The sequence below is a fragment of the Lagenorhynchus albirostris genome, chromosome X, assembly GCF_949774975.1.
Source record: "Lagenorhynchus albirostris chromosome X, mLagAlb1.1, whole genome shotgun sequence".
Lineage (NCBI taxonomy): Eukaryota > Metazoa > Chordata > Mammalia > Artiodactyla > Delphinidae > Lagenorhynchus > Lagenorhynchus albirostris.
The window spans coordinates 111,108,088-111,131,225 of NC_083116.1; the positions used below are offsets into that span (position 1 = coordinate 111,108,088).

General features: G+C 40.1%; 1 protein-coding gene and 1 long non-coding RNA gene across 6 annotated transcripts in view; one reads left to right on the top strand and one right to left on the bottom strand.

Moving 5' to 3' along the window:
* The window catches only part of LOC132513445 (uncharacterized), a 135,659-nt gene that overhangs the window by 49,021 nt on the left and 63,500 nt on the right, over positions 1 to 23,138 (top strand). The window lies entirely within an intron of this gene.
* The window catches only part of POLA1 (DNA polymerase alpha 1, catalytic subunit), a 303,249-nt gene that overhangs the window by 42,783 nt on the left and 237,328 nt on the right, over positions 1 to 23,138 (bottom strand). For 4 of the 5 annotated variants that reach the window (XM_060137819.1, XM_060137817.1, XM_060137815.1 and 1 more), the window contains one exon: positions 22,297 to 22,393. In XM_060137819.1, the coding sequence (XP_059993802.1) occupies positions 22,297 to 22,393 (97 nt within the window). Of the gene's footprint in view, positions 1 to 9,381; positions 9,528 to 22,296; positions 22,394 to 23,138 lie in introns of those variants that run through there. The other variant, XM_060137818.1, reaches the window with a different exon arrangement.

The following is a 23,138-nucleotide window of genomic DNA, read 5'->3' on the forward strand; positions in this document are numbered from 1 at the left end:
TGTTCTGGTACTATTTATGATAATAAAACATCTTCGGCTGCATTTATGGGGCAGGGGGATTTTTAAAGAAAGTGAATATAGTGATCAAATTGTTACTGAGCAAGAGCTTAAACCCACTCCTAACCACCTGAAAGTCTTTGTTAATTAGTCAGGACCAACATAAGGTAGTGTGCAAGGGGACAGCCCAAGTGAAGGGTTTAGTTAACCACAGGGCAAAGTGGACATATGCATCTCAATGCTGTCCCTGGTTATAGGCTGACCAAACCGAGATGAAGCCCATTGACAAACTATATTTCACCAATTCTAAGATGAATCCCCTCCCCCATGTTTTAACATCTTCGAAATCAGGATGTGTCCTAAATCGATGCCATTTTATTTATTATTTTTAAATTTTATTTATTTATATTTGGCTGCATTGGGTCTTTGTTGCCGCGTGCGGGCTTTCTCTAGTTGTGGCGAGTGGGGGCTGCTCTTTGTTGTGGTGCACGGGCTTCTCATTGTGGTGGCTTCTCTTGTTGCAGAGCACGGGCTCTAGGCACATGGGCTTCAACAGCTGTGGCGCAGGCTCAGTAGTTGTGGCTCGTGGGCTCTAGAGTGCAGGCTCGGTAGTTGTGGCACACGGGCTTAGTTGCTCCGTGGCATGTGGGATCTTCCCAGACCAGGGCTCGAACCCGTGTCCCCTGAATTAGCAGGTGGATTCTTAACCACTGCGCCACCAGGGAAGCCCCTCGATGCCATTTTAGATTTAATGATATATGTTTATTGACAGAGAGGTTAGCTAATGGCCACCTTTCTAAAAGTCACTGTGACCCAATTCAAACCAGCTAACCATCAAAGATTTTTCATTTTCTTTCACGATTCTGTAACAGACCTAGTATCCTTGATCATAAAAAAGACTAGGGAAGTAGACTGTCCTGGTCATCTATACATTTCCGATGTTAAAACACACCACCAATTATGGTCTTTATCTGGGCTAGGAATCTTGGGAGATTCTGTATGTAAGAACCTTACCACTAGGACCTCCAACTTTGTTACAAAGAACACTACTGTGTATGATGAAGCCTTCATGCAGAGAAATCTATGCAGATACAGAAAATATTCAACGTACCTTGAACTCCTGGCAGAATGGATACTTGCCACTGGGTAAGTAACTTGAGAAAACCTTACAGAAACCTTTTGATGAATTTTATTAAACAGTGTAAGACTGTTCAATACAGAGACCACGTGGTGAAGGAAAAAAAAAAAAGAGCTCTAGATTCCTGCACTGCCCAACAAGGCAGTCACTAACCACACGTGACTCTCTCAATTTAAATAATTAAAAATTCAGTTCCTCGGTCACACTAGCCACATTCAAGTTTTCAACAGCCACATGCGGCTAGAGGTTACTGCAGCGGACAACACAGATACAGAACATTTCTATCACTGCAAAAAGTTCTACTGCCCAGCGCTACTCCAGACTACCATCTGAAGCTGGTCATACCTCAGCTGCTCCACTTAGCACCTGTAAACCCGGACAAATTAATGAGCTTCACTAATACTTGGTTTGCTTCTTGGTGGATTGAGTAGTATGTAATTGTTATCTTAACTCCCTGGGACGCTGCGAGGATCAGAGTTGCCATAAAAAAGTTAGCTACTAGGAAGTTGTATATTTTTATGTGATTTGTACTTTATGAAGGCGACTTTCATCTTTTTCTGTGTTTTTAATGTGAGTTGGATATATTTTACTGTTTAAATCCCAACTTTTATGGCTATGGCCCCTTCCCTTCCTCCTCCTCCTCTTTTTTTTTTTTTTTTTTTTTTTTGGTTAAAAAAAAATAGAAGAAAGCACACTTCCAGATATTTTTAGCAAACAAATGCCTAAAGTGCCACATGAGTAAGAGAAATGAACGAAAGGGGCTGAAGTAGGGCAGTGGCTGGCAAACCGGGGAACTCAAGTTCTGTGTCAACTGCTTTAGCTGCTACTTGGCTCCAGCCAATCGCTGCCATTCAGGAAAGCTGACCTACTGTAGCCAGACACTGATTTTTGAAAGAAACCCAGAAATTTGGCTTTTTATATCAAATCTCCAGTTTAAAAAAAATATTAGCAACTAATTAAAAATGGTGAATATTCTTCAGGCAAATTTAAACATACTTAGAGGTCATATGCGGCCCACAGCTGCTACTCTGTGACCTCTGGTTTCACATGGCAGCTACACTTCCTTCTCCATTGGTGGTGCCATGCCTCAGGACACTCTTACAAACAAATGCACACAATTTATTCCTCACTGTACCTCATGGTGAAACAGAAATGAAATTCACAGTGTTATTTTATACAGATTACCACTCCCCAGTATTAAAGTTATTTCTAGGTTACTAAAATATAACACTTAAAAAACACACATGGGCTTTAAATGCTTTAAGATAATAAATGACCCAAATTTAGAAAATAAAGAATTTATGTCCTCTTGAACCAAATTCCCAAAAAAGAAGAAAAAAAGAAACTGATACAGAAAATTACACATTTTACTGTAAAGAAAATATTTTTCTTTTTATACTGCTACTCCACTGGAAAATTACTGGAAATCTGGGAAAGAACTATAATGCTTTATATAAAAGCCATAGGTCTCTACTGATGAATGAGTTGAGATATTAAAAAAAATTCCTAATTTGGAAAGCTTACTGCCAGAAAGCAAAGCAAATCTTTTAATTCTCCCAGTAATTTAAATACTGCACACTCAAAAGCCCATTAAATTTAAAAAGGTTTCTTTCTGTACTGTATATGGAAGCATACACCATTTTTTATTCTAAGTGTACTTAACTGTATTTTATTGTTATCATATACCCACCCCAAGGAACCAGCAGTTGCAGCCTTTTTATTCAGTTGATAATTCAAATATTGTTTCTAATACAAATATATGGTTTATCATGCTTATTTATCACTAACTTGGTACACTTCATAATCGCATTACAACCCCACTGTGTACTGAATACCACTTACAGTTCGAAGTACTCAAGATAAGCATCGTTACTTTCAAGAGAAGATTGGCAGTAATTAAAGGTCTTACTTAGTAGTTGTTGGTAACCGTGGTTTTTTTTTTTTTTTTTTTGCGGTACGCGGACCCCTCACTGTTGTGGCCTCTCCCGTCGTGGAGCACAGGCTCCAGACGCGCAGGCTCAGCGGTCATGGCTCACGGGCCCAGCCGCTCCGCGGCACGTGGGACCTTCCCAGACCGGGGCACGAACCCGTGTCCCCTGCATCGGCAGGAGGACTCTCAACCACTGCGCCACCAGGGAAGCCCCAGTAACCATGTTTTTAAGGAGGTTAAAAAAAAAATAGAAAGTAGTATAGATATATTTAATTTGGTAATTGTATTTTATTAATGAGATCTATTTTGGATATATACTTTGGGGTTAAAACAAAGATGTGCTAAACTGTTATCAGTGTGATGCAAAAGAATGATATAGAAGTATTTTGTAATTCATCAATGAGAACCACTGAAACATCTGTGGACTAGAAGTATTTTGTAACTCATCAATGAGAACCACTGAAACATCTGTGGACTACATGGCATAAAACTAAATCATACCAGAACACTAATAATAATAATAATAATAAAAACAATAGTACTTTGCACTTACAAACCTCCCTCCAGGGGAATTACTCTTCTTAAACACACGTTATTTTTCCTTCTTTGAACAAATAAGACAACTAAATCAAAGAGTAATTAATGGTTTGCCCATGCCACAAAGTGAGTCAGTTGCAAACCAGGAATAGATTTTCTAACTTGTTCATTCTCTTGCAATTATACTGTGCAATGATTACTCTGTTATAGTGTGTCCTGCAGGTTACACCCAAGACATAGGTTATCTCCACATTTCATGTGGGCTTACTACATCCCCCCTCCTGCCCCAGCCTATTAATAACAGTAGTGTTTACAGACCAACAGTGCCATTAAGATGTGTGCCTGCCTGCCGCTCCAGCGAGGGTCCCGCAGGGAGACAAGAACAGAGCAGACTACAAGCCTCTCAGCCACCCCCATCTCCCCACCTTCAGGCAGCTGTCCAGAGATGGCCTCCAGGCATACCGAGATATCATAAAAGCTGGTAAAACCAAATAACAAATTTTGAGTGCTCAGAGAAATTCAAAGATGGCAAGCTCATTAAAGAGTTAGAGCTGTGAACCACTAGAAAAACCCACAAGCAAAATGGCCAGCTGCTATGATCTGTATACAGGTTCTGGAGGGCAAGGAGTGGGTCCGGGCAGAGATGGTCCTCATGTGAAGTCCATCTGTGGACTTTTTGATTCATTCTATTAATAGAGTAGGGCGTCCATTTGATTTATATAACCTAAAGGTTCGAACAAGAAATTTCTAGCCTGGAATTTATGCCATCTCCTGAGGTGCATGGAATCACAGCCCAACTCTATTAGGAATTATCAGGAAGTAGGTAGATCTGGGTGGGAAATCAAGTCCATGTGGAGTGAGGAGAGGGCATGGGCTAAATGTCTGATGAATGTATAGATATACACGGATGGGAAAAGTTTCATCATACACTTGGAGGGTACGATGGCAAAGAGAGAAGAGAGGAGGGAGTCAGAAAACTATGCTATAAACATTAACGTATTCTATAAGAAACAAAGTATTATGCTTCCACGCTAAAGTATTGTAGAAAACAATTTCACATACTATTTCTTAGGTGCCTATCAGGTGTAAGTTGCCACCAGACACAAAATAACATCTCAAGAATGGTCCCCATCCTCACAAAGTTATAATGCATGAGGGGCAGTGCTTAAGAGCTGCACAGAGTTTGGAGGACAAAGAGATCATTTTTAGCTGGGAGGCCTTAAAGGATAAACAGAATACCACAAGGGAGAGATGGGATTGGGGTGGGCGATGCAGGCAGGGGAAACTCATGAGCAGGGGGAGGTAGCCATGGTGGAGTCAAGGCCCGCCCAGGGAGGGGTCTAATCTGCAGGTGCCCCGGAGGTGCTGTCTCAATCCTTTTAGGCAAAAGGGGGGTAATCTGAAACCAACAGCCTGAGATAAGGCTGATCGGAGACTCTTTTCTAGCTCCAAGACCCCAATGCTGGGAAATGGGGCTAACCAAGCTATTTGTCCTGCCTGGAGACCCAAGGTAAGCCCAACTATGACTGTGGTGCCCAGACATGTCCTTCCAATGCCTCCAGGACTACCACCTGGTCCCACCTCCTTTGGGTGACAGGCAGCAATGTGAAACTGCAAAGGGCTGATCTACTAGGACAGAGGAGCTTTTTAAAATACACAGCCACTGGGGCCCCACCCCAGACCCTGCCAGATGGGCCCAGAGGTAAGGAGAAGACCACAGGAGGCGGGAAAGGTCCCAGAAATCCCAACTATGTAGACGCTTAAATGCCAGGGTTGGGATAGCTGCTACCTTGATACCTCCCAGTCACCCAGCTAGTCTCTTTGGGGATTCCCCACCCTCCACGGTGGCCCTTCCCTACTTTCATCATGTTAATGTTGAAAATAACAAGTGTTCTTATTGCCAATCTTGCTGAAATGCATTTATTTCATCTTCTCTCGTTACCAAAACCCAGTTTCTTCCAGCTTACTTTTCCCTAGCCCATTTTTTCTCTTTCGCTTTATTCTTGAATGCTATATTAGCTCATATAGCACCATAAATGATTCCCTTATCGAAGAAATAATTCATGTGTTTGACTTCATTTTCCGTCTACTGTCTATTTAAATTGTTATCTAGATACCAACCAATCTCCCTTTCTATATCAAAGTCATACTTAATACATATTTGACATGAAGCAATATTAAAGTTTGAAGAGTTTTACTAACTCTGAGATTCTCAATACTATGTGCATCAGAGTCACTGTGGAGCTTTTTAAGATACACAGTCACTGGGACCCCACCCCAGACCTACTGAACCAGATACCTGGCGGTGGCATCTGGGCACCTGTCATTTTAAAAAGTGTAAAAGATATACCCCGGTTGTTAAGAAGTAATGTGCTAAAGTATGTGATTAGGGAACTTGGGTTTGGCCAAATTTCTGCACACAAGTACAACTATTTTTTACCCTCCCTAGGAAACAGGCAACACTTATTACCGATAAGGGACATATGTAAACAACATGAAAATGATTTGTGGATTATTTGTTTCAACCTCTCCTATTAGTACTGACAGAATTGAATGACAGTCATCACGATTGATTTTAAGCCCCTTGAGAGTAGGAACCATGCCTTTTTCATACTGCAACCATCCAGCTGCAGTGTTGTGCCAGATGCTGGGAATACAAATATAAACAGAAAACATGGTCAATGAGAGGCTACAGAAACCAACTCAGATAGCGTAACAGTAATACTAAGGACTATCACAGTGGTTTGGATAAAGTGTTACTTTCCGAAATAATAAAACCAACTGACATTTACTGCATGTTTACTACGTGCCTGGCACTATTCTAGGCATTTTACATATCGCCCTGCTTCCATATTATCCCATTTAATTTGAACCCTATGAGGCAGGCCCTATATTCCTCCCAGCTGTACAGGGAAGGTGCACGGGGTTAAGTCACATGCCCCAAAGTTACTTATCTAGCAAGAGGTGGAAAGCCAAAACTTGAACTGGCCATTCCAGCTCGAGAGAGCAGGCTTTTAATCATTACCTTACACTGCCTTTCAGGAGCCTAGGTCAGCGCCCTTGGTGCTCAAAAAATGCTAGTGGAAGGAAGGAAGGAAGGAAGGAAGGAAGGAAGGAAGGAAGGAAGGAAGGAAGGAAGGAAGGAAGGGAGGAAGGGAGGGAGGGAGGGAGGGAGGGAGGGAGGGAGGGAGGGAGGGAGGGAGGGAGAAACAACAAATATTTACAGAGTGCTCCCACAGTGTGCCTGAAACCCTTCTCCCTAAGACTCCTGAACATTATAGACTAAAACCTATGATTGTTCGTATGATTCTTAAAAGCTTAGGAAAAAAAAAATGTTATCCTTCCCTCCACTTCAGTAATGGGATCAGAAGTTAGGTTTCCATAGCTAACCCTTAAAACAGATCTCTTCACTTCTCTGCTCCTCTAGTTCCAATGAGCTTACATCATCTGGGAGCCAAACTAAAAATGACATTTTCAGGACATTGCTTCCAAGAATTTCCCACATGCCCTAGCATGTTACAGTGACACACTGCTGCAATGAGCAAGAAATTCTCTTAGAATTAGGCGAGGGCTTCCCTGGTGGCACAGTGGTTAGCAATACACCTGCCAATGCAGGGGACACGGGTTTGAGCCCTGGTCAGGGAAGATCCCACATGCCACGGAGCAACTAAGCCCGTGCACCACATCTACTGAGCCTGTGCTCTAAAGCCCGTGAGCCACAACTACTGAAGCCCGCGTGCCTAGAGCCCGTGCTCCGCAACAAGAGAAGCCACCGCAGTGAGAAGCTCACACACCGCAACGAAGAGTAGCCCCCGCTCGCCGCAACTAGAGAAAGCCCGCGCACAGCAACGAAGACCCAATGCAGCCAAAAATAAATAAATAAAATAAATAAATTTATTAAAAAAAAAAGAATTAGGTGAAAAAGAGAGGCAAATCTAAAAATGATATTTCAGGTTGAAAGAAGGAAAAAAGTTTCCTGATTCAGCGCTAAGGGCTGCTGCCAACAGCTTGTTTTGTTCCCAAAGATCAGCACACAAAAGTTTCACAGAGCTGGAAGGAAAAGATTTGGATGCTAAGTTAGATGGGGGGTTGGGGGGGGGGCGTGATTCCCATCATTCCTTTGGGAGCAGTAGAAAAATAACAAAACCTCTATAAAAGAGATGAGCAAGTCTGCTGTGAAAGGAATGACCCCTCACATATAGCGAAAGCAATTTGCATCTACGGATCTCATTGGTATAAACGACCTCCTTCAAAGAGTGAAAACCTCAATGGAAAGCCACTATATACCCATGAAAGGCTTTGCCGGCTATTTGTTGAGCTGTATACAGACTAACAAACAGGAGTGGTTAACCTGGCACACCATGCACTATAGAGATTTTTTTTTAAGTAGGCTTAGTCAGCTAATCTTGTTGAGATTTCTCTCATACTACTGATTCCTTATTCTCAAAATAAATTAAGAGGCTTCATTCAAAATTCCCTGTGGTCTACCAGCTTGAGTTTGTTGGGTGTCTTTGATTGTCTCTTGTCTTCAGATTCCCTGCCTTGTCTCTTTAGATTTTGCTGTGCCCTTTGGTATTTCCCGTTAGTCCATGTCTGGAATAGCTAATTACACGGTAGCATAATTCCCGCTCGTACAACAAGGAATAGCAGAACCTTGCTAATTCACACCAATAACTGAAAGACTCCTGTGTAAGTTACTGAATTATGCAAATGAGCAATAAGTGAAGAAAGATGATTCAAAATTGTATTTCATTCATTTATTTTGACAAGTGTAGTTTAGCCTTAATTATTTTGAAAATTTCTTTGTAGCATACTAATAAATTTCCCGTGGCACATTTGTTAAAAGTGATAAAGCCTTTACTAAGAGAGACCAATGTGTGCTCTGTTGGATAATTTCCTGAAGACAAGCTCGATTTAGACCCTCCCTTTTATCTTGAATTTCACTGACTTTTAGCATCTACTTTTTTGGGGGCAAGACAATACATAATATACCAATAAAACATAGGGATAATTTTAGCAGTAAACATTTACTCCATAAACAGGTCCTACGTATGTCTAAACTTCCATCATGATGATAGTTTAAAAAATCAATCATGCTTCAAGTAAAACATTTTTACATTCTCTGGTCATAATGCTAATAGGATTTTATTTTTATCTTCTAAATAAAACTAATTCCATCTGTCATTCATCTCTTTTAATTCCTATTTCTGTTTTGTTTTGTCTTACCATACTTCTTTCTTTTAAAGTTAAAGATGTCTGTTTTAAGATAAGTGGATGTATCACAGTATGTAACGTTTTCATGTCAAAATACTTACATTATTATATCTGAGTTAAATTATTTAAGATAGGAAAACACTTTGATACACTCCTGACAGATGTATCTTGCAGGATGGAATCAACTTCTTTCAAAGCAGCACCACTGGTTACAGTGTGGAGTGAAGAGCGAACAGCTTTCCAGCTTCCAGTCTTGAGTTTAAAGCTTCGCATAGACTACCCTCTTAATAAGTGCTTTTTACTAAACCTCCAATTCAAACGTGTTTTAAAAATCACCATGCATTTGTCAAATGAGGTTCTTTGATTTATAAAAGCTAGATCAGCAATAGAGCATTTAAAGAGTAGTGGAAAAGACAAAACTTAGTCTCAAACTTCACGCCAGCGTCTGTGCCGATTAAAATCTCATCTTTTCTTCAAGGCCCAATTCAGGTTCCATCTCCACTGGGAATCCTTCCCGGAGCTAAATGCAGAGATCCCACAGCACTTCATGCCATCCCCTTGTGTTAGAGTTATTTGCCTTCAGGTCGAAGTTTCCCTACTAGATTAAGAGCAGGGCAGCTGTGACACAGTGGAAACAAGGCTGGGCTCTCACACCACACAGCTCTGCTACGTCAGGAGGGTCGTTTCATCTCTTTCAGGTTGTTTTTTCATCTGAAAAAATGTCAACTATTTTATCTAATGGGAAATGTATAAGATAATAGATGTGACTGTTCTCCATAAAATATAAAGTCCTATAAAAAGTAGGTGCTGGGGCTTCCCTGGTGGCGCAGTGGTTGGGAGTCCGCCTGCCGATGCAGGGGACACGGGTTTGTGCCCCGGTCCGGGAGGATCCAACATGCCGCGGAGCGGCTAGGCCCGTGAGCCATGGCCGCTGAGCCTGCGCGTCCGGAGCCTGTGCTCCGCAGCGGGAGAGGCCACGGCAGTGAGAGGCCCGCGTACCGCAAAAAAAAAAAAAAAAAGTAGGTGCTTATAGGGTGAATTCGTGAATAAGAAAATGATCAGAAATATTATCACCTCTAAAACAGGACCCAGGTCTTGGTTATACTTGGGCCCTTTACATATCACACAAGGCAGAGACTCAGCAAACACTCATTGAATGAATTTTGGGGGGGCGGGGTGTGAAACAAGGAGAAACAGATAAAACCAGACTTACACACAGACCTGGTTTGGTGATCTTATTTGTGAGTTGGGTTTTATAATAATTTCTTAAAACAAGAAAAGTAAATCAGCGTCTAAAATTATTCTGCAAACCTATCTTTTTGTGAGCACAGCTGATTTAAGCCTTAAGCTCTAAGGGACAGTGCTAAGGCTAACAGGTTTCCCAGGGCCTTTACACGGGGAGAATGCAATCAATGTTAATTCAACTGAACTCCATGACAGACTACTAATTCCGTCTAGTTACTGTCCCGTTGGCCACAAAGTAAGAGAATACTGACGGGTCTGAATAAATTCATGACAACTATAAAAAGAACTACTCTAAGTATGAGAGGTAGTATTTATTATATGGACATGATAGTGCAGCAGCATAAAATAATAAATGGACACTGACTAATCACGTGCAAATCAACACCACATCTGGGCCTGTGGCTACTGAGTAACTGGAGATATCACAGGGACACAAACTTCAAAAGTTATGGCTGAAGCCCTTAGAGAATTATGAAAAATTTAAAGAATTACAGAGGATAATGAAAACATATGCCAATTTCTATGAAAAGCCAGAAAGCAAAGCAAATTAAAACCAAACAAAAAAACCCAGTCAGTTTAAACATTATGTCAGGTTAAAAATTAAATCTGCACTGTAATCGGAAAGGTGAGGACTACACAAAAACACTTAACTTTTAACCATTAGAGGCTATTCAGATATGGCGCATGCAATTGGTAAAAACAACAACAACAAACAAAAACAAGATGAAGAAGATGCATGAGAAGCAAGTGCTGTCTCTTATAAACATAAAAGGAGCATAAACATTTCTGAAAAGAAACATTATCACGACAAAGTTAAGGCAAATAAGAAATGGTGGAGACATTAAATTCTGGCCTAAGTAAATGAGCAAAGATTCCCAAGAGGAAAAGAATATGCAATTTAAAAATAATCCCAAACTACTAGAGAAAAAAAACCAGAGTCAGACCGAACCTGTTTAAATCCCAAATATCTCTGAGAGCAGGAAATAATTCTGGATGACTATAAACCCTCTAATTTGCTTGAAGCAAACGGGGCTGGTGTTTTCATTTCTTTCACTGACTTTTTTGTTTAAGGTCACATTTATTACAAATTTTAGCTGGTATTAAAAAGTCACAAAGTCAATAGCTGATAAAACCACAAAGTGTGCTTCTTTAGAAAGAGTTAAGAACAACAACAACAACAAAAGGGAATGTCACATGCTTTTAAGACTACAGACCTTTTAATGTTTACGGCTGCATTTTTAAAAGAAGTAACTGTTATATTTTACGTGGTTGATTCAATACACTTCTAGCGAAAAGCACTAATTTTGAGGGGAAGAAATTTTAGTGTAACTATATCTAACCCAAGTGCTTTATTTAGGTCATGTTATAACAGATTATTATAGATGTTATACAAATATCGATAATTTAATATTCCTGAAACTTAGAGTACATTCTATCTTGATAGTTACAGGATCTACTCTCTTCTCGGCCATGAGTATTATAAGCCTTTTCCTCCTAATTAATCTGCAATTAATTCAACCAACCTCTAATTAGTTTTCTACAACTTTACCCTACTTAGGCAACAAAGCAGTCTCTAGACTGGGTTTTAAACCTGGGCTAAAATAGACTCCTACAGACCAAAAATGGTTCTGGGATTTCTCTTTGTAGTGTAATTTAGATGTCATATCTAATTTGCTGTCATGACTATTGTTTCACTGTGCAATTTGTATGTCGTTTTGAATGGTAGACATCATAGCTTTATTGAATTAAACCTTCCATCTTTAGGGTCTGATGTTACATGTTTGTGTGTGTATGTTTATGTCTCAAAAGCTCCTTTTGACATCAAGTAATAGTAGAAAAGGATTATGCTCTTTTGATATGTTTGTTCCCATCTTGGTAAATATAAACACAAACTGGTGGGGAAAAGCCCTCTTCAAACTAAAGAAACAGAATTTTAAATAATAATAATATTACTCCTCCTCCTACTATTATTATTATTTTAAAGACAGAGATAGCTAAATAAGCCATTCACATTACAGAAGTATAGAAGGCCTGGCTGTTTTGTAACCTTAATGGCTTGATTGTCAATTCTATTAACATTCTTTCCCGAGAACTGTCCTTTTCATTGACAGTTTTTGTGATGCTACCTCAAACATAAGATATTACTCTTACCACAATTCCATAAACACAAAGAAATTCAAACGCACCCTGGCTTTAACTCGTAAGGAACAGAGGCCATCTTACCTCTATTGCAATACGCAGTTTAGTGTTAGTCTGTAACTGTCCTTCTTCTCCTGGCCTTTGGGTTCAAGTTCTAAACTAAAGTCAGGACTAAGACTAACCACGGAAAGCCTTCCAGTAGACCACTGGAATAGATAGCCTTTTAAGTAATTTTTAGTGCATGAAATTTCATAAAGTTTTTACTAGATAATTACACTTCCTGATTTTGTAATTAGTGGAAGTACATGCAATTACATAATAATTATGATAGTAATTACGTAATTAAGATGTATAATTATGTAGTAAAAAACATCATGGAAATAAAACCATGTACTGTGTAAGCACAATACATTTTAAAAGTAAATTCACTAGCTCAACTGTTCAAAAATACTCTTCTTCAAAATAAAGTGATTAGCTCACATTATGGTGTAACTGCTTGAAAATTATTTATTATTTTTTCCCTCGTTGGTGATAGAAGTATATATCTTTTAAAGTACATGAAAAAAATCTTATCAGGTTTTCCCGGCTCTCAAACACTCAAAAAATGACAATATGTTTTGCAAATGAAGACCATCAACCACAGCATTATCACCTAGATAATGCCCTTGTTTGTGCTGCTGTACTTGTCACTACAAAAGGAACAAGGAACCTGCTCATTGAAAAGACATACTAGGAAAGGATTTTACAAAACTTGTAACACATCTGTTATCACAGCATGCTTGTGAGTCCATTTCTACATAAAAGTGCAAAACTTGAGTGCATATTTACAGAAATAGGCTTAAAGAAAAGGCACGTTATTAGAATCTGGAAGTTTGTTGCCCAAACACATGGCAGCTTTGTCATATACAACTTTCGCTATCCTAAAGAGGATAACAGAAAATATACAGAGACAAGACACCTCCACTACGGGCAAAGCAACTATGATGACAATTCCCTGGAAAATGTAGTTTCTCTTCTGTCACACTGTAAAGTTGTCTTTAGTTAAACAACAAAACAGAAACAAAATTAGCAGTAATCAGAGAGAAAAGCAAAGCAGTATGAAGGGGCTCCAGGCTGCCACAGGAAAATACCAACTTTGTCATTCTTGTACTGAGCATAAAAATACAACAGAAAAGTCAGCAACAGTAGGAAAAGTAAATGCCAAAGTAAATTCTGTAGTTCCAAAATTAAGAAATAGAATCTTGTTTTCATTTCAAAAAAATTCTAGTTCGATGCCTTGAAATCTTTACAAGCATACTAAATCAATGTTGTAATGAGACCCAGAATGTGGTGACTGGTGGGCACATACAGAGTAACCCTTGTATGAAGTGGCTATAGAGCTACATTCCAGTTTTCTCTTTTATAAGCCACTCATCTTGAGAAGCTGAAAGCCATTCTGAAAATCTTAATTTACTTCTCCGTTGTTCCTTCTAGTTACGAAGAAACAAAGTGGAGGAACTCATGCTTTCTTGCTTTTCCCCCCTCTCCTAGCTCTTCTCAGGCTACTACATTTTTAAGCTTAATTACAGAATATATTTCAGAAGACTAGGCTGTCATGCCAATTCCACCTGAAACCTGGCTAGGCCTTCTGTGTTCTGCCCATTTGTCATTTTAAAGTTTTGCCAAAAGGATGGCCCCAATCAATGGATGAATAGAATGGAAGTAGGCTTTAGTTACTAAGGAGAGTGTCTTGAATCAGTGCTTCTCAAACTTTAATATGCCCAGGAATCACCTGGGAATCTTGTTAAAATGCAGATACTGATGCGGTAGGTCTGGGGAGGACCTGATATTTTGCGTTCCTAACAAGTTCCCAGGTGATGCCGACACTGCTGGCATACTGATCACTCTCTGAGTAATAAGGCATTATGTTTGATTTGGAAAAAAATGCAGGGAGAAAAAAGCTGACCTGGGTTCATCTGTATGTCATTTTTTTCCTCAACTGCTAAACTACTGGAATCATTATTTCAAGTTGAACAAAACATTTCTTTGTAAAATTTCAGTTCTTATAATTTGTTTCTTGTTATAAAAGCAGTACATGCCCAGATTATATAAAGAAGAAAATAAAAATTATCTATAATCCACCCACAGATAACAGCTGTAAACAATTCTAGTGTTTCTTACTAACTTTTCCACCTTGCATATAAACTACAAATTAGAATCATAATGGTTACTTAGTTTTGGACTTTGACCTTATATTGTTAGTATTTCTCTAAGTCATTAAAGATTGAAACTACATAATGTCTAACAATAACAACACTCCCCCAAAGCTCAGGATTATATGAACCACTTTTTCTATCATCAAAATTCTTCATGTGTTTCTACAATCACTTCCTAATCATGAATTGTTCTGAACTGCCACGTTAGAGTCTCCCACGATAAAAATTCACTTAAACTAAAGAAAGTTAAAAAGAAAAACCCAAAACCTCAGATCATTTTTTATTCGTAAGAAAATGAAACAAAAGGAAAATGGACTGCCCATTTCAAAATCAGTTTCTTTAACGAAAATGTTTTTCACAGTTATAAAAAATATAACTTTAAGAAGACCAAATTGGTACTTAAGTGAAATTCTACCTTTACTTTTATATGTATTTGGTAGGTATGAATTGTTTTGTGTATGCTCTGTTATTATTTATTAAAAACAGAGAAAAGGTTCATTTCTAAAATTCAGTGGAATAACCCATAAGAAGAATTGGATCAGACAGGGTGTCTGACACAGCCTTCTTCTTAATGCCTCCTGAGGCTTTAACAAAGTAAATTCTACGAATGTCAACTGGCTTAGAGAGGACTCCAGCGGCTCTTTGCTACTTGTATTTCAGTACTTCTAGCAATGATATAACTCTTTCACTTTCGCTTTAGCAGTTTAGGAAGAGTAGAAATCCTTAACATTGAAAAGGGAGCTGTCTTAAACCCTCAGAAATCTCCAAATTCCCATATGCACTAAAGCATATAATTTTTTCCCATACAACTCTTATTTTCTGGCAACCCCCCCAAAACAAAAAGAAAACCCCCAAAACCAAACAACAACAAAAACCCAAAAAACAAAACACTAAACCACCAAAAGAGTTTTTTAGATTCCTTAGCTTTTCAGTACTAGCTGTTGTCTCTCTTTGGGGTCCCTATTTTCCACAAGGTAATACAATCATTACCACTTCATGAGTGTAACTATTTGGCCGATAGCAAGCAGAGAACAGGACTCTGGCAGTGTGGGTGAGGGGCAGGCACCCAGGCTCACTCACTAGTTAAGTGACTTGACATCCTTTTGATTCAATTCAAATTTGGCATCAGCAAAATGAGAGCTACGACGTCACTCATCTTCAGTTATCACTTGCAAAGAGTTGAAATGACAGATATTAAATCTGAAAATGTCAAGGAAATTTCCTGACATTAATTTATGGCACACCTGAGTCATGCGAGCAATACAGGAGATTGGAGAACTTTCCAGCACACTGCCATTCATGGACAGAAGTAATTCCTAGGGCTCACTCCTCCACAGTTTTTCAAAGTGCTTGTGTGACCTTATTTTGCACTAAGAATTCATTCAACAAATATTTACTGAGCTGGCTCCCATAGGCAAAGCACAGATCAACAAGGTACAACCCTTTGCCTCCATGAACTCAGTGGAAGAGAAAGTCAAAACAATTCAGGGGCTTCCCTGGTGGCACAGTGGTTGAGAATCTGCCTGCTAATGCAGGGGACATGGGTTCAAGCCCTGGTCTGGGAGGATCCCACATGCCACGGAGCAACTAGGCCCGTGAGCCACAACTACTGAGCCTGCGCGCCTGGAGCTTGTGCTCCGCAACAAGAGAGGCCGTGACAGTGAGAGGCCTGCGCACCGCGATGAAGAGTGGCCCCCGGTTGCCACAACTAGAGAAAGCCCTCGCACAGAAACGAAGACCCAACACAGCAAAAATAAATAAATAAATTAAGAACATTTCGTAAAATCTTAAAAAAAAACAATTCAGGACCAGTCCTACAAGAAGGGCATTTCACAGGGTGCTATGGGAATGCAAAGGAAGGAAGCTTATACTACATTAAATTTCTTCACCAATATAATGGGGCACAATCCACTGCTACCTCATGGGGCTGTTGTGAGGACCTGTGTGAGACATCTGAAAGGATGACAGGAAACCATAAAGTACCTTACATAGGGTCAGCCTAGTTTTGGTGACACTCACGGAAACAACAAATACCCACAGACGTTACCATCAGGTATAAAGAAAATACAAAAGAAGAGCGATGGTAACAAGAAAAGTTTAAGAAAAGACTGGCAAAACAAGCCAGTGAGAACAAAGCTTGAGAGGGGAAGTGGCTGGGAGATCTCACCATGCTGAGAGGAGTGAGCAGCTCGGCCCCTGACAGGGGCTGCCCAGTAGGCTGTGGCCCTCAGGCCGCTCATGGGCCTTTGAAAGAAGTAGGGGTGACCTGAAGTATAGTCCTTCTGGGCCTAAAGGGACTCCACTGAGAAACTGGGCTTCCTAACAGATGCTTTTCAAAAGTCCACAGTTAAAGCACCATCCTTTTGCAAACATTTATACCATAGCTCCAATTCCTTTCTTCAACACAGAGTCCTCAATCCTGGTGTTCCTATTCTGGCAGGACTAATAGAACATTCACCAAGACGACCATGTGTTATGGGCTGAACTGTATACCCCCCACCCCCAAAGTCATATCAAAGAGGGGTTGAAGTCCTAACCCCCAGTACCTCAGAATGTGACTATATTTGGAGATAGAGCCTTTAAAGGGGTAATTAAGTTGAAATGGGACACAGAAAGGTACAGAGGGAGGACCATGTGAAGACAGGGAGAAAACGGCCATCTACAAGTCAAAGAGGCCTCAGAAGAAGAAACCCTTCTGATACCTTGATCTCAGACTTCTAGCCTCCAGAACAATCAGGAAATACATTCTGTTGCTGAAGCGACCCAGTCTGTGGTAATGTGCTATGGCAGGTGTAGCAGACTAATACACCATCCTACTACGAATAGCTGACGCAGAATAAGGGGAGCTAAGCATCTGGTAAGAGAGAACAGGAACAGAAAAAAAGTGGTTTTTCTGCTTTTGTTTCTAGGAATACGGAAAGATCAAACACTAAAGTGAAAAGGCAATTAGTGTTCAAAAGAATAAAAAGACAAGCCACAGACTGGGGTAAAATATCTGCCAAAGACACATCTGATAAAAGACCGTTACCCAAAATATACAAAGAGCTCTTAAATAAGAAAACAAACAACCCGACTAAAAAAATGGGCCAAAGACACTTCACCGAAGAAGATATACAAATGGCAAATAAGCATATGAAAAGATGCTCCACATCGTATGCCATCAGGGAAATGCCAGTTAAAACAACACTGAGATGCCGCTACACAACTATCAGAATGGCTAAAATCCGGAACACTGACACCAACACCACCAAGCGCTGGGGAGGCTGTGGAGCTACAGGAACAGCCATTCACTGCTGGCTGGAAAATAACGTGGTACAGCCACTTTGGAAGTCAGTTTTTCAGTTTTTTACAAAAATAAACATCAAATGATCTAGCAACTGCGTTCCTTGGTGTTTACCCAAAGGAGTTGAAAACATGTCTGCACAAAAACCTGTTCATGGATGTTTATAGCAGCTTATTCATAACTGCTGAAATCTAGAAGCTACTAAGACGTCCCTCAGTAGGTGAACTGATAAATAAACTGTGGTACATCCAGACAATGCAATATTATTTAGCGCTAAAAACAAATGAGCTGTAAAAAAAAAATAATAAAAAAACAAAAACAAAAACAAATGAGCTACCAAGTCAGGAAAAGACAGAGGAAACTTAAAATGCATCTTACTAAGTGAAAGAAGCCAATCTGAAAAAGCTACATACTATGTGATTCCAATCACATGACATTTTGGAAAAGGCAAAACTATGGAGACAGTAAAAAAAAACAGACAAACAGGGCTTCCCTGGTGGCGCAGTGGTTGAGAGTCCGCCTGCCGATGCGGGGGACACGGGTTCGTGCTCCGGTCCGGGAAGATCCCACGTGCCGCGGAGCGGCTGGGCCCGTGAGCCATGGCCGCTGAGCCTGTGCGTCCGGAGCCTGTGCTCCGCAACGGGAGAGGCCACAACAGTGAGAGGCCCGTGTACCGCAACAAACAAACGAACAAATTCAGCTGTTGCCAGGAGTTATGGGGAGGGAGGGGTGATTAGGAGTAGCACAGAGGATTTTTAGGGCAGTGAAACTACTGTGTATGATACTGTAACGGTGTTCGCATGTCATCATACATTTGTCCAAACTCACACAGTGTCTCATAGTGAACCCTATGGTAAACCATGGACTGTGGGTGATAACGATGTGTCAGTGTAGGTTCATCAAATGCCCCACTCTGGTGGGGGATGCTGATAATGAGGGAGGCTGTGCATGTGTGGGGGCAGGGGGTACATGGGAAATCTCTGTACCTGCTGTTCAACTTTGCTGTGAACCTACAGCTGCTCTAAAAAATAAAGTCTATTAAGAAAGGCAGTTAGTGGATCCCTTTCTTTGTTTCCAAAACAATTTGACCAGATCAGTGGTTTATCACACTTAACTGTATCTGAATCTTTCGGTCTGCAAAGGACTCTAAGCTCCTCCAGGGCAGGGAGCATCGGCCATCTTTGTTTTTCTGACATCTGGGATGGCACTCAAGAGATAATAGAAAATATATACACACTGCTTTTATCGTTGCCAAATAAATAAAAAAAGGCTCAGTTGAGAAAAGTCGGAGACTCTTTTTCCTCCTCTTTTTTTAAGCAGACTTAATTTAGACAATTGGGCAAAGATGTGAATTGATTCATGTCTCCCCCAAACAGTTCACTTATCACTACTCAGGCCAAGGCCCCCCTGGGATGAGGCAGCCAAATGGGACCATTATGTGCTGCCATCATGGAAATGGATTTTTACTTCATATATTGCCACTATGTTCCTCTAAAACTTCTTTTGGATCTATTATGCTATCTATGTACATTCTGGAGCAGTTACAATCCCACAGAAGTCTTTGGACTTTCTGCCAAAGTCCCACAGAAATAAGATTTTAAAAATGTTATGTAGTTATGGTGAATATGAAGTGGATACTTCACCAAAGTGAGTCCCTTACCATCTTAAAGGAAAGGGAAAACTATCAAATGGGGTTAATTCACATTATGGACTAATGGCCTGTAAACCTTTGTTTGAAAAGCAAAGCACAGGAAAAAGCTTTGACAAGAGCTACTTTTCACCATAAAAATAAACCTCTTTCCAATAGTTTGTGGGTTTTTTCCAAGTTAAATTGCCAAATTTCAAACACAGATTAAAACCACAATCCAGTTACAACCTCTAAAATATGGGCTTTATAATAGAAATGGTAAAACTATCCTAGCGAAGGAAATGTTGCTAGGTATCAACAGTAAAGGAGAGTCTATGGTAAATACTTTATGCGCCAGTTTCAGGGCACTTGTTGGCAGACGATACTTAGATTCCATTCTCAATAATATAACTGTGTGTAACGACTGTCATTTTTCACAGGACTTTTGATGTTAACATCTATTGGTGTTCTGGTCTTGGTCCAAATTGAATAAATATATTTGCCCTCTGGATCCCACAGATTTTCAATTCATTTTAACAGCACATCTCCCTTGAACGGCAAATCAGAAAGAAGAGAACACTTCACTCCAACTTATAAAGTGAGAAGTGAATTTTACATATGTTACATTAATTTACACTTATGGGAGTTTCCCCTGTAGCTGTTCACTTATGGACTGTAAGAATATTCTTGTTCTCCAATTGTCCCCTATGGATTACAACCTGTGTTCAATTCTCTCGTACTTAGAAACTATCCAAATCATGTGTTCAGAACTGTCTGTGGGGACTTTCTAAAAAGTTGAACTTCCCAAACTCTACCCCACACCTTCCGAACTGGAATTTCTGGGTGTAGGATCCATAGACTTGCACTATTATATGCCAACAGGTGACTTGCAGGCAAGACTGTATCAAATATTCCTTGTTAGAAAACGTCTGCTCTTGGACTACGGGTAAGCATGACCCAGTGTTTTAGCTTATATCCCACCACTAACACCCTAACACCACTTAGCATTACCAAATGATGTGAGAACGTCCAGACCGTGTAAATTTCTGCTAATTCACTCATTCCAAAAATGCAATTTAGGAATAATAAATAAGCAGAAGGTCAAAGGAAGAATAGTTTCACTAATTAACACTCAATAAATAAAACAAAAGGCTCTTGAAACATTTCATGAAGTTCTTTCTGTCAGACAGCCATTTTGTACCCTTCTTTTGCTTTATTTTCTTTGGGCTTCTGACATGTAAAAGAACGAGCCAGTAATTCACTCCATGCCGTTTTGGCCCTGAACTCCCAGATAGCGTATTTATTAGAATCAACTGACAAAAAAGTGTCATGATTCTTAAACTTGTGAAATAGAACTAGAGTAAATAGCGTGAGTGTACAGATTCTATCAACACTGCTCCACTTTTGTCAAGCAAGAATCTTCCAAGTGACTACTCTGTTATCTCCTATTTTCCGGGATGGCAGCATACACTCCTTGATGTTCTCTAAAAAGCTGGGGTAAGTCTCCAGTGACTTTCCAGATCACTTCTACAAGTCTCCGAGTCACTGGACTTTTTGAAAACTGCTGATCATTCAGCCCTTCAGATAAGAATTTTGGAAATGTCTGGAAGAGGAATCTGTCCCCTAGGAATCTAAGAACATCTAGGGAACAATCTGGATTCAGAAAGAAGGGGGATCAAGTTCTAATAACCAGAAAGAGGTAACAAACCCGACAGAAACAGACAATGTACTCATCAGTCACTACTTAATTCTCTAAATGCTTTATGCCTTTAAGGAAAGGTCCTTGGGGGTAAAAGAGAAACAGTTATTGTTGATACCGCAAATAAACATGGGCTAGCCACCAGTCATGAATGAAAGTTCAAAGACCTAGTTACTCATGGACTAAAGGAATTTTTTCTCTATATGAATTTTATTAATTCACTGAAAATATGCTGTGGAGATAGCCCAAGTTCTTGTTGAACATCTAAAGACAAGATACTAATATTTGAAACAACTCCTCCATCAGTTGTAAAGTATTTTATATCCAAGGACAGAAAAACCAAATAAGTCAAGGCATTAAAAAAAAAAACCTCTAGCCTATCTTTGTAAATGGAAGAACTGGAGTCAATTATGACCAGAACTGAAAAGAGTTGAAGACCAAATCAAGGGCATGGGGATTCTTACGTGAGGAAATCCAGAAGTATTTGTAGGTTTCTATATGCCCTTGAGGTTGTCTCCAGCCCTAACACCGACCAACAAAATGTCGAATTGATATGCAATGACAAACAACGTAAACATTCTGTAGGTAACTAATAAGAAAAATGTATAAACTCACCTTTTTTATTTTTTACAGGTAACAGAAAAGTTGTCAATGTGATTTTCATGTAGGAGAAAAAAACCCCATGCACTTATCATGACATTTTCAAATAGTTTAAGTTATGTAACAAAGCTTGTCTCAGGCCATTAAGCCCCACAGTGCCTGCAAGTCTTGTGTGAGGCTTACAAGGCAGCGCCTGCTCATTTGGGCTGAGGTGTCTCTACGCTCTCTTATGATGGAGTCAATAAAAGAACTCCACCCCAGCTCTCTCTCTCAAAATGAACCTAGGCTTTTAGTGAACAGCAGAGACATACTCCAGGTCTATTTTTTTCTGGTAATATCTGGTTTTTGTAGGTCCAGTGATCGCGTTGCCTATTCTTACTTTATTACAGTTACTAAACTCTATAGAAAATAGCATTTTCAAAATATAGTATTTAAAGAGTTCTTTCTGTACCGTTCCTCCCCCAAAGCCCAGCTTTAATAGAGAACAATGTGAGGCAGGCTGTGGAGGCAAAGCCGGGCATTCCTACGCCACCGCCCCTCACGCAGGGTATGCCTGTGCTCACGACGGCCCCCATGGCCTGCTTCTGAGACAGTGGTATGATACTGCATGAACACCCTGACACAGGAGGTCTGGCTTTTCTGATGCAAATTTCCACTTTAAACTCAAAGGTAATTACAGTATTTTAACGTACCTTTCTCATGATCGGTAGTAAGTTTCTCCAGTGCACACTCCGCATCAAAAATGTACCGGTAAAAGCACAGCTGGGTGTACAGGGACTTATCAGAATACTGCAATATAACAGAAAAATAAATGAATATTGGGGGGGTAGCTTTGGAGATCACTCAACAAGTGTATCCCCTAATTTCAACTTCCACATCAAGCAGCCTTTTTTTAATGAAGGGGGGTGAATAAGGAGAGAATCATCCTAATGATTTGTCCCCCTCACATAGCATACACACCTTTCGTAATTCAAAATAAATCCTGCCACTTCGATCACAGATTACTACTTGCGAGGCTACAGACTGATTACTCCTGCTGCCAAAAAACTGATTTTGTCAAATTGCAAATTCCTATGCACCCCTGACAATTTGCACTGTTAATTGGGAAAAGTGGTACTGTGCTTCCCTAACTGGGACCTGTCCAGGCTAACAGGAACTTAAACAATTTATGAAAACAATTTAACATGTACTGCTATCCTAGGAGCTCGATTTTATGACTCCTGGCGACAGGGACTGGCCCACAGATACAACATGGTGAACGAAGCGCAGACCTGGGAACATCCTGACCACTTGCTCCATGCTCATCCTTAAGTGGGCAACATATGACCTCTGAGAAATACCATGTGAAATGAAATAATCAAGGCTTTTCATCCCACCCACGTCAAAACAATGTTTAGTGACTTTGACGAGTTCTGATTCAACAAATCATAGCATCCCCGAGTTTCTCCAGAGTCCCTGTGTATTCTCCTAAGCCACTGTATCTCACCCTGTGTGCGGAAAAACATCTGCAGTCAATTCAACAATCAAAGTGAGA